Source organism: Theropithecus gelada, chromosome 3 (genome assembly GCF_003255815.1).
Source record: "Theropithecus gelada isolate Dixy chromosome 3, Tgel_1.0, whole genome shotgun sequence".
NCBI lineage: Eukaryota > Metazoa > Chordata > Mammalia > Primates > Cercopithecidae > Theropithecus > Theropithecus gelada.
The window spans coordinates 80337685-80350543 of NC_037670.1; the positions used below are offsets into that span (position 1 = coordinate 80337685).

General features: G+C 40.6%; 1 protein-coding gene across 2 annotated transcripts in view; it reads right to left on the bottom strand.

Annotated features, from left to right (window-relative positions):
- Positions 1-12838, bottom strand: part of AVL9 (AVL9 cell migration associated) — a 94631-nt gene extending 81793 nt beyond the window's left edge. Inside the window, exon 1 of one of the 2 annotated variants that reach the window (XM_025379098.1) lies at positions 12465-12838. In XM_025379098.1, coding sequence (XP_025234883.1) covers positions 12465-12557 — 93 coding nt within the window. In that variant the 5' untranslated portion in view covers positions 12558-12838. The remainder of the gene's footprint in view (positions 1-12464) is intronic. The other variant, XM_025379099.1, reaches the window with a different exon arrangement.
- Between the last annotated feature and the right edge of the window lie 21 nt (positions 12839-12859).

The window sequence follows — 12859 nt, forward strand, 5'->3', positions numbered from 1 at the left end:
GCATTAATCTGTTCTCAAGGAGGGTAAGTTGTGTTGATGTGCCCTACGTTCAAGTCAATGCAAGAACAGGTGATCCCTGAGAACTCACACACGGGGTACAAGGCCCCTGCTATATAGATACAGAGGACTAAGTTTTGTTTTTTATTGTGTTTTTTTTGGGTCTGGTTCCTCCCAGACTTAATTTTTCTTCATCCTAGAATTCCAGAATCTTGCCAGGGACTTTCTGCCCTTAAGGAAAGTCTCCTGCAAAAAGAGGGAGGGGGCCCTCTAGTGCTCTCATCAAAGCTGAGGGTTGAGCCTCCCTCTCAGTTAGCTGCTTCTATCCCACAAAGGGAAAGGTAGCAGAGCCTGGAAGGCACAGCACGTCCAGATCCTACCCAGATGAGAGCATCTGATGAACAGATAATACAAAAAGAAGTGCTCTCCTCAAACTGATCCTTAGATTCAATACAATCTCAATCAAAACTCCAAAAGATATTTTTGTGGAACCTGGCAAGCTGTTTATAATTTATATGGAAATGTAAAGGGTCAAGAGTAGCCAAGACTCTCCTAAGAAGAAATTCTTCCTTACCAGGTATCAAAACTTATTACAAAAATTATAATAAGATAGTGTAGTACTGGTGTAAGCATAGAAAAATAGACAAATGACACAGAATACAGAAACAGACTCACACATATGTGGACACCTTAATACCAAAGTAGCATGACAGAACAGTGGAGATAGGGCTGTCTTTATATTCTATAAAGTGGTCTTAGGTCAACTGGATGCTTAAATGAGTAACTAATGATTTCTACCTCACAATTCATTCAAAAAATCATTTTCAGGTGAAACATAAGATATGATGTGAAAGGATAAAAACAATAAATCTTCTAGAACTGCTCTGTCCATGTATGGATACTGAACATTTGAGATATGCTATTAAGTAAAATTTGCACTGGAGTTTAATTACTTAGTAGGAAAAAACAACGTGAAATATCTCAATTTTTATATTGAAACTTTGAAATAATAATTTGGAGTTACATAACACAATATTAAAATTAGTTTTATCTGATTATTTTGCTCTCTTAATGTGGATACTACAAATTTTAAATTATGTATGCAGCTCAGTATTTTTATTAGACAACACTGATCTAGAAGGTAATATAGAAAAATATCTTCAGGACATCAAATTAGTAAAAATGTCTTAAATGGCATTTAAAAAGTATTAACCACAAAGGGAAAGACTAATATAGTTGACCACATTTCAATTATGGTATAAAAAAGACACCATTAAGATACTGAAAAGGCAAGCGACAGAGAGGGAAAAGAATTTGCAGCACATATAAGTCTTAAAGGGCTTTTTTCAATAATATAAAAAGAACTTGAACAAATAAAAAAAAGATAATCCAATAGAAAAACAGGAAAAGACTTGGAGCATGTACTTCACAAAAAGAGGATAGCCCAATGACCAGCAGACCTATAAAAAAGTGTCCAGCCTCATCAACAAATCAAAAAATGTAAAGTAAAACAATGAGATGACACTATATACCCCACCAAAATTACTGTAATTAAAAGGATGGACAATGCCCAGTGTTGGCAAGGAGCATGAAGAACACCAGTGATAAAGTTAATTGGTTCAACTGTTTTGGAAAACAATTTGATATCTACTAAAAGCGAAGATAGGTATTCCCTAGAATCCATCACTTCGACTCTTAAGTATATACCCAACAAAATGATTTGCACATGTGCACCAAGAGATATCTAAAAAATGCTCATGATAGCATTATTTGTAATAGCCCATGATGAAACAACTGAATGCCTGTCAACAGTTGAATAAATAAATAAATAGTGGGGTATCACCAAAGGGAACACTACACAGTTAAGAGAAGAAATTAAACCACAGGAATATGCAACGGCATAGATGAATTCCACAAGCACAATGCTGAACAAAAGAAGCCAAACACAAAAGTATGCATAATACATGATTATATTTCTATAAAGTGAAGAAACAGCTAGAGTAATCTATGGTGTTACAAGTGGAGAGGGTGGTTAGCGTTGAGGAAAAAGAAGAGTGGGAAAGCATACAACAGTGGCTTCTGGGGTGCTGTCAATATTCTATTAATATTTCTAGACTTGTGAGGTGATTATACACATTTGTGATCTATATATTGGGAAGGGAAGCACTTTTCTGTGTATGTATGATGTTTCACACTAAACATTTTCTTTTAAAGAATGTGCCTATTGGCCGGGCACGGTGGTTCACGCCTGTAATCCCAGCACTTTGGGAGGTCGAGGTGGGCGGATCACGAGGTCAGGAGATCGAGACCACAGTGAAACCCCGTCTCTACTAAAAATACAAAAAATTAGCCGGGCGCAGTGGCGGGCACCTGTAGTCCCAGCCACTTGGGAGGCTGAGGCAGGAGGATGGCGTGAACCCGGGAGGCGGAGCTTGCAGTGAGCCGAGATTGCGCCACTGCACTCCAGCCTGGGCCACAGAGCAAGACACTGTCTCAAAAAAAAAAAAAAAAAAAAAAAAAAAGAATGTGCCTATCAAGAAGGCCTAACTTTGAAAAGTGAGTTCTGACAAGTTGTGATTCTGTGTGGGGAGGTACAAGGTTATACATAAAAACCCCAGGAGCTTTCCCCTTCTACCTTCCCTTCCCATTTGCCAACCATAGAGGACCACATAGCTTTACCCTATTATTTATTAATATTGTGAATGGATATTTTCAAATGTGAAATCAACCTGTGACAAACCCCATTTGGTTATGATGTATTATTCCTTTTATATATTACCAGATTTTTTTGCAACTATCTAGTTAAGGATTTTTCCATCTACGTTGATGAGGGATATTGATCTTTGTTTTTTTCTTATAATAATTTGTCTGGCTTTGGTATTAATGTAATGCTGGCCTCATAAAATAAGTTGAGAAATGTTCCCTCCTCTTCTGTTTTCTGACAGAGTTTGTGAAGGATTGGTATTTTCTTCATTACAGTAGTCCTCCTGACCTGCAGTTTCACTTTCTTTTTTTTTTTTTTAAATAGAGACAGGGTCTATGCTGTCCAGGCTGGTCTCGAACTTGTGGCCTCAGGTAATACTCCTGTTTGGCCTCCCAAAGTGCTGGGATTACAGGTGTGAGTCACTGCACCTTGCCCAGTTTCATTTTCAATGGCTTCAGCTAGTCATGGTCAACCACATTCTGAAAATTGTAAATGGAAAGTTTCAGTAATAAACAATTCATAAGTCTTAAATTGTGTGCCATTCTGAGGAGCATGATGAAATCTTACACTGTCCCTCTCCATTCCACTTGACTTGTGAATCATCCCATCGTCCAGCCTATCCTCGCTGTATAGGCTACCCTCTCATTAGTCACTGAATAGCCATCTTAGTTATCGCATTGACTGCAGCAGTATCAAGGTGCTTGTGTTTGAGTAATTTTTATTTTACTTAATAATGACCCCAAAGCCCAAGAGTAGTGATGCTGGCATACTGTTATAAACATTCTATTTTACTGCTAGTTTTTTTAATCTCTTATGCCTAATTTCTAAATGTTTTAAAATTGTTTTAAAGTTTAAAAAGTTTAAAATTTGTAAAAAGTTTAAAATTTTTAAAATTCAAAACTGAAACATTTTAAATTAAAAATTTAATTTTTTTGGTTAATCTCTTGTGCCTAGCTTTTAAACTAAACTTTATCATATGTATGTACAGGAAAAAAATTAGAAAAATATGTATCTTCATAGAATTACAATAATGAACTGCATGGTGACTCTCATGGATAGTTTTTAAAAATAGTTCATAACAAGCAGAGATTATGTTTAGGGCACACTTTATGGACTTAGAATCTTTGCTATTGCTTACAAAGAGCGAAGAAAACAACTCTACTTAATAGGAATTTATGCTCTCAGTACATAAATATATATATGAGCATCCAAGAGAGGTCTGGGTTCCTATATTAAGTCGTGGCTTTTATTTCTCTAAGACACCATGTTTGCTTAGAACAGTATGTGAAAACAGAATATTAAAAAACAGCAGAGCTATTGTTTGAGTTCTTTTTTTCTAAAATTATATACTTGTAAGGCTCAACATTAAAGAACGCAAGTGGAGAACTGTCACTAAATCCTAGCTAGCTCTGTACTAGTCTAAACAATTTAAAGAAAGAAAATCATATGAATTAAATGGCAGTTTTGAAAAGCCACTTTCAAAAGTACTGAAGAATGAAGGGTTTTGTGATTTGCTACAAGGTAGAAGGGTTTCTTTTTCTTTTTTTTTTTTTTGAGACAGAGTTTCGCTCTTGTTGCCCAGGCTGGAGTGTAGTGGCCTGATCTCAGCTCACCGCAACCTCCGCCTTCCAGTTTCAAGCGATTCATCTGCCTCAGCCTCCCGAGTAGCTGGGGATCACACGCCCGGCTAATTTTTGTATTTTTAGTAGAGATGGGGTTTCACCATGTTGGCCAGGCTGGTCTTGAACTCCTGAGCTCAGGTGATCCGCCTGCCTCGGCCTCCCAAAGTGCTGGGATTACAGGTGTAAGCCACCACACCTGGCCTTTGCAAGGTTCTTAATGAAACCCATGTCTGCCCCATGGGACTTCACTGGTGATATTAGGAATGTGTTAGGCTCCCTTTGGTGGGTGTGATGCACTCCCAGAAATTATAATATCTCTATTGCCCCATGAAAGTTCAATATTGAAATGAAAAAAAATTGAAATGTTAAACATGAATTGATGTACAAAAGATTGCCAGGGTAAAGTTCATTAACATTTCAATTAAATGCCATGGCCAACAGACAGGGTGAAACCCTGTCTCTACTAAAAATACAAAACATAGCCAGGCGTGGTGGTGCACACCTGTAATCCCAGCTACTCGGGAGGCTGAGGCAGGAGAATTGCTTGTACCCAGGAAGTGGAGGATGCAGTGAGTGAAGATTGTGCCACTGCACTCCAGCCTGGGAGGCACAGTGAGACTGTCTCCAAAAAAACAAACAAACAAACAAACAAACAAAAAACAACCCTGGAGCCACGTGCACATATATGAACAGCATACCTTGTGACAATGAGCACAGTGGTGAGATGAAAAGCACAAGTGCAGAGGGCCATATTTCAAATATAGTTTTATTGTTTTTTTCCTTGAGACAGTCTTGCTGTGTCACCCAGGCTGGAGTGCAATGGCGAGATCTCGGCTCACTGCAACCTCTGCCTCCTAGGTTCAAGCGATTCTCCTGCCTCAGCCTCCTGAGTAGCTGGGACTACAGGCACGTGCCACCACGCCTGGCTAATTTGTGTGTGTGTGTGTGTGTGTGTGTATATATATATATTTTAGTAGAGACGGGGTTTCACCATGTTGGCCAGGCTGGGCTTGAACTCCTGGCCTCAAGTGATCCACCTGCCTCAGCCTCCCAAAGTGCTGGGATTTACAGGTGTGAGTCACCACACCTGGCCCATATTTCAAATCTAAATGAACACCCAGAGTTTATTCAGAAGTCACACTTCTGACAACTTAATTACCTACAAAACTGCCAAGAACCAGAAACAAATGAAAAAAACATCTATCAGCAAAACCAGCTATTACAAAGCTCTTGACAGTGTACCAAGAAGGCTGTAGGTTTCCTTTCAAAACCCATGACTGAGTCATTTTATTTCACACAACAGATTCAGTAGACATGGTCTCCCAATCAATGGAAGAAAAGCATCAAATAAAAGGAAGCTGAAACCACCACCATCACTATGGATAGTACTGACATTGGGAAGTAATTACTAACATCTCTGTCATCTCTCTGGCCGGCTAGGGCCCGACGAAGTCAGAGCCATGTGCAAATAACTCTATGTTAAACGGAGAATGCCACAGTATGAGTGACATTTGCTCTGAAGAGTCACCCAGACTAACTTAAACTGTGTTCAGTAAGTTCTGTTTCAAAATCCATTTTAATAAAACCTTCACAAGAAAAATGGTTACAATGAAGTGTCTATACTTATGAGAAAAGGTACAAAAAGCCACAAGGATGTTCTTTGCAGCACTATTCAAAATAGTGAAAAATTAGAATGCCACCTAAGTATCTAAAAAGGAGATCAGTTAAATAAATAACAGTATTTCTACAAAATACTATTTAGCAATTTTAAAACATAATTCAATTATTTACTAATATAGAAAAATATCAATGGTATATTTCACATGAAAAAGGTAGGCCATGAAACATGATTATGGTTTGATACCTTTTCTTTTTTCTTTTTTTTTTTTGGAGAAAGGGTTTTACTGTCACCCAGGCTGGAGTGCACTGGTGCCATCTCAGCTCACTGCAGCTTCGACCTCCTGGGCTCAAGTGATACTCCTGCTTCAGCCTCCCAAGTAGCTGGGACTACAGGCATGCACCACCAAACCTGGCTATTTTTTTTTTTACTTTTTGGCAAAGATGAGGTCTCCCTATGTTGCCCAGGCTGGTCTCGAACTCCTGGGCTCAAGCAATCTTCCCATCTTGGCCTCCCAAAGTGCTGGGATTACAGGCATGAGCCACTGCACCTGGCCAGTACATATAATTTATCATAAATGTTATTTTCAAAAATACTGAAATATGATTTAAAAACCGCCAAAAACGTCAGCTTAGATAACATCCTCTAAAAATATCTTAGGGAGAACCTGAGTTCTTAATCCATATAAAATCAGAGCAGTCTTAAAATTAAGTAGGTAAGTAGACTCTTCTCCCTATGTGTTTGCATCTTCCTGTTGTCCATCCCTAGTAGATTAGGGCCCTTCTGCAGCCTTCCCTTTAGCAAAAATCTGCGTTTAGCAAAGGATCTGAATCATATCAATGACATGAAGTAGACGATTACTCATGGTGTATAAGTATTTTACTAGGGATCAAAGGTTTAAGCCAAAGAAAGGAATTAGGCACATTCTTGCTAGCTGGGAGGACCCATAAGAGAACGAAGGAATCTTCTTGATATTTTTATTTCTAAGTTTAGGTACACAAGTTGACACCCACTCCACTTAGTCACAATGCCAAAGCCTGAATGAAAACTATTCCATTGTTCCGTCACTGCTGCAGCCCTGCTAGGTCAGAGATTTTCATAATTTCACCACATACAAAAAGCATGGCCAAAATCAGGAAAAACTGTCTACCAAAATATTAAAGTTGAAGAAATAAAAGTGCAGTGAAGGGCCAGAAAATGCAATCTTGTTTCACCACAAAGTTTCTGTAAAACTAGCAGCTAAAAAGAATCTTAAAAGGTTATTCTTCCTTAACTGCTAACCCTTCAGTTTTCTTTCTGGTTCCAAAGAACTACTTATTTCAACAAGAATCAAACAAACCCTCTCAAATGTTTCATTATTGTCACCACAGGATTTCATTAATAGCAGGTGCCAAAAAAGGCTTGACAGTGAGTCATCTGTCACCAAAACCTGAATCACTCAGGGCTTTAGTATAGTTGTAACACCCCAACATAAACAATCCCCCTAATATCGACCCATTTCTAAATTTGCAATGCAACATTCTGCTACCCCATGGAGACTTTGTGACTAGTTCACTCACACTGATGGGAAAATCTGCCATTCTCTACACTGCTGCTGGTTGCTTTCTTCACTGGTGGAATAGTGTTAAGATTAGTTCTAGCTCTTTTATACTTCTGCTTTTTAGACATATAGACCAATGGGACAGAACAGAGGTCTCAGAAATAACACCACACATCTACAGCCATCTGCTCTTTGACAAACTTGACAAAAATAAGCAACGGGGAAAGGATTCTCTATTTAATAAGTGTTGCTGGGAAAACAGGCAAGCCATATGCAGAAAACTTTAACTAGACCCCTTCTTTACACCTTATACAAAAATTAACAGAGGATGGATTAAAGACTTAAACTAAGACCTAAAACCATAAAAACCCTAGAAGAAAACCTAGGCAATACCATTCAGGATATAGGCATGGGCAAAACTTCATGACTAAAACACCAAAAGTAATTGCAACAAAAGCCAAAATTGACAAATGAGATCTAATTAAACTAAACAGCTTCTGTACAGCCAAAGAAACTAGCATTAGAGTGAACAGGCAACCTATAGAATGGGAGAAAATTTTTGCAATCTACCCATCTGACAAAGGTCTAATATCCAGACTCTACAAGGAACTTAAATAAATTTACAAGAAAAAAAACAAACAACCCCATCAAAAAGTGGGCAAAGGATATGAACAGACACTTCTCAAAAGAAGGTATCTATGCGGCCAACAAATATATGGAAAAAAGCTCATCATCACTGGTCATTAGAGAAATGCAAATCAAAACCATCAGATACCATCTCATGCCAGTTAGAATGGTGATCGTTAAAATGTCAGGAAACAACAGATGCTGGAGAGGATGTGGAGAAATAGGAACACTTTTACACTGTTGGTGGAAGTGTAAATTAGTCCATCCATTGTGGAAGACAGTGTGGCGATTCCTCAAGGATCTAGAACCAGAAATATCATTTGACCCAGCAATCCCATTACTGGGTATATACCCAAAGGATTATACATCATTCTACTATAAAGACACATGCACACGTATGTTTATTGCAGCACTATTCACAATAGCAAAGACTTGGAACCAACCCAAATGGTCATCAATGATAGACTGGATAAAGAAAATGTGGTACATACACACCATGGAATACTATGCAGCCACGAAAAAGAATGAGTTCATGTCCTTTGCAGAGACATGGATGAAGCTGGAAACTATCATTCTCAGCAAACACAGGAACAGAAAACCAAACACCACATGTTCTCACTCATAAGTGGGAGCTGAACAATGAGAACACACAGACACAGGGAGGGGAACATCACAGACTGGCACCTGTTGGGGGATGGGGGGCAAAGGGAGGGAGAGCATTAGGACAAATACCTAATGGATACGGGGCTTAAAATCTAGACGACTGGTTATGCAGCAAACCACCATGACACATGTATACCTATGTAACAAACCTGAATGTTCTGCCCATGTATCCCAGAACTTAGAGTATAATTAAAAAAAAAAAATTGTTACTCCTCTTTTTTTGTATTAGAAATAGAGTTTGGTAAATCCAGTTTATTTAAGACAAAACTGCTAGCTATGTATACAAAACAAACTATCAGAAAAGTGGTCAAAAATTTATTTTAACTTTTTATGACATCTCTTTGGAAAATAACCTATTCCCTTTTAACTTGAGTAGTTAAAAAAGTTCTATCCTGTTTGTGAAAAAAACCATAAGAGTTAGTGAGTTAATGTGATATACATTTGACGCTACTTAGCAAAAAATTATGGTAGTTCGACAAATATACTTTATATATTGGAACAAACAAAACTCTGGAATACACAATCTACAACAAGCCAATTTACTACAGAGAAGGTATTCATAAATTATTTCATGCCAAAGGGTCTAATGTCAGATAAATTTTTGTTTGTTTTGTTTGAGACAGGGTCTCACTGTCACCCAGGTTGGAGTGCAGTAGGGAGATCTTGGCTCACCGCAACCTCCGCCTCCCAGATTCAAGCAAATCTCCCGCCTCAGCCTCCTGAGTAGCTGGGATTACAGGCAAACGCCACCACGTCCAGCTAATGTTTATATTTTTAGGGGAGATGGGGTTCCGCTATATTGCCTAGGCTGGTCTCAAACTCCTGAGCTCAAATAATCCGCCTCACTTGAGCCTCCCAAAGATTACAGGCGTGAACCACCGCGCCCGGCCACACTTATTATCCCTTGTTAAATGTTAAATTATCCCTTGTTAATTATTATCCCTTGTTAAATATTAAATTTTAAACAATTCAGTAAAAAGTTGAAATGAGTAAATATTTTGAAACGACTTTAAATGTCATGGTAGAACTCAAAAAATCACTTAAAATGTTCTAAATGTTAAGTATATCAGTAAACTAGAAAAATGACATCGAGAGGCTAACACGCTATCTACAGAATAATTCACTTCCACAAGTTACCCAAATAAAAGTGAAAAAAAAGAACAAATGATAAAGGTAACAGATGTTCATTTAAATTCCAATGAAAGATTTTTCATTTAAAATACAACTGAGGCCGGGCACGGTGGCTCAAGTCTGATGCCTGTAATCCCAGCACTTTGGGAGGCCAAGGCAGGCGGATCACTTGAGGTCAGGAGTTCTAGACCAGCCTGGTCAACTTGATGAAACCCCGTCTCTACCAAAAATATAAAAAATAAGCCGGGTATGGTGGTGCATGCCTGTAATCCCAGTTACTCAGGAGGCTAAGGCAGCAGAATCACTGGAACCCAGGAGGTTAAAGTTGCAGGAGATCCTGCAACTGCACTGCACTCCATCTGGGGTGACAGAACGAGACTCCGTCGGGGGAGTGGGGGAAGAATTAAAATACATTTGAGGACTTCAAAGGTGGAAAAGTGCAAGAAACAAGATGAATTAACATTTTCCACAAGCCTAGTTTTGGGTCTTCAACAGCAGTATTAGAAGATGGCTTTTACTTTGAGGTCCGTGTCAAATGACAAAGTTATCATGCTTAACCAAGCGGACTGTTGAAAGGCATCACTTTTAAAACAAAGGTTTTACTTCAGTCACTTGTATTTAAAAGTTACAAATTATGACCAAGTATAGGAATTTTCCCTATGCACAATCTCAGCGCACAGAAAGAATGGATGGTCAACATGACCCACGGGAATTTTGAATACTTGGAAGAGCAGTCTAAGTACCCTCACACAAGTTAAAACCACGTGAAGTCAGAGTCACAACTCAATGAGCCACACACCTCTAATCCTTTACACCTGGAAGTAAAATAGTAACGTGGAAAATTAGGTAGCTGATTAATCTATCCTGGGGCAAATCTTACATACTTTAATTAAAGCCTCTAAAAACACCTGATGTACAGGTTATAAAGAACAGATTCTAGACCAGTCATTATAAGACTTATGCACGTAATACACAATTTTCAAAACTTTTTTTTTTCGCTCTTGTTGCCCAGGCTGGAGTGCAAGGCTCACAGCAACCTCTGCCTCCCGGGTTCAAGCGATTCTCGTGTCTCAGCCTCCCAAGTAGCTGGGATTACAGGCATGTGCCACCACGTGCAACTAATTTTGTATTTTCAGTAGAGGCGGGGGTTTCACCATGTTGTCCAGGCTGGTCTCGAACTCCTGACCTCAGGTGATCCACTCGCCTCGGCCTCCCAAAGTGCTGGGATTACAGAATTGAGCCACCGCACCCGGCGCCAAAATTTTCTTTTGAGACAGGGTCTTGCTCTCTCATCCAGGCGGGAGTGCACTGGTGGAATCAAGGGCCACTGTAGCCTCAGCCTCCTGGGCTCAAGAGATCTTCCCAACTTAGCCTCCCGACTAGCTGGGACTACAAGTGCGCTATCACATGCAGCTAATTTTTAAAATTTTTTGTGGAGACAGTTTCCCTTTGTTACCCAGGCTGGTCTCAAACTCCTGAGCTCAAGTGATCCTTTCATATCAGTCTCTAAAAGTGCTGCCACTACAGGTGTGAGGATATATTTCAAAATTACGCACAAACACAGTTTTTTCACTCCCATCACTTTTCTGTTATTCCCTAGAGAACTTAATTTTTGCCAATACGTCTTCTAAAATGTTGCATTTCCTGCGGAATGCAAGAAACTAAACGCTTCATGAGCTAGTGGTGGCCATTACTATTTTTAATACTTCAAAAAAGCATTTCAATTTACTGTTCACTAGCACATTATGACATCATTCCCTTCCAGTGTTTGCTTGCTCATTAGATAATCCTGTTTCTATTTTGTTCTCTTGCCTTCAATATACAGATCGCAAATATTCCATTTCAGATGATGGATTAAAGATTCAGTGAGGCTGCTGAAAAACGCCTTTATATTTGAACGGTTTGGTCGGTAATACGCTTTCTCTTATTGCGGTTGATCTGGAGAGATTAATCTCTCACCAAAAGGTAAAATCCGGAGATGAAATAGCAAAACTAAGGACCAGTGGGAAGGGGGAAGCAGGGTTAATCGACAACCGTACTTAACACGACAGATTCCAAGGCTTCCATCAGATAAACAAAGGAAGCTGATTTTTCTACAGAGGCTGCAGGTGCGCAAGCTACCTGAAGTATTAGTATGCAAGCCCACTGAGCCTATTACCTTGAAAGCAGAGTCCAAGCACTGAATTTTTCTAGACTCCCATTATAGGTGGACACCCAGAAAGCCAGTGGAGACAATGATGGACGGGCAAGAGAGTGGGGCCGGTCTTCGATTCCTTCCTCCCACTCCACCAAAGCAGAAGCTAAAATCCTACAACCTACACATACCAATCTGCGCCTCCGCTGCTCATAACCATTTTTCAGGTGCAGAAGGAAGGGGTTGTGGGGGCTGGGCTTCATGTGGGGCGGATGGGAGGAGTTGCAAAGGAGTCAGGTTTAGAGGCGAAGGGTCGCGGGTGCTGTGGGGAGGACTCCACGACGCGAGCTGGGCACACAGAAGGGCAGGGGGCGCCGGGAAGGGCGAACGCCCGAACGGCCGGGGGCGGGGGCGGGCCCTTTCCTCACCTGGCAGCCCTTCTTATGGTGAAAGCCAACAACCACGATGTGCAGTACGGGTCCCCGGGGGGCGCCATCCCCGCCTCTCCTGGCCTTCTCCATGGGCGGCCGCCGCGGGCCCACACTACGACTTCGACCGCCAAGGGCAGCGGGTCTGACAATCCCACCGTGTGCGGAGAGCCGCGGATTTCGAGTGTCAGCGAGCGCAGCACATGAGGGCCGCACCGGGAGATCTGTGGAGGGAGAGCAGCTCCCGCCCCCAGGGCCGCGGACTCCCTTCTCTCATCCGCTTCCGCAGCTTCCGGGCTGTCACCTGACGCGGCGGCAGCCGCCGGCGAGGCGGGGCGGGGCAAGGCCGGGAGGGCCCTGACGGGGGGCGTTCTGAGAGACCGAGGTGGAGCCTG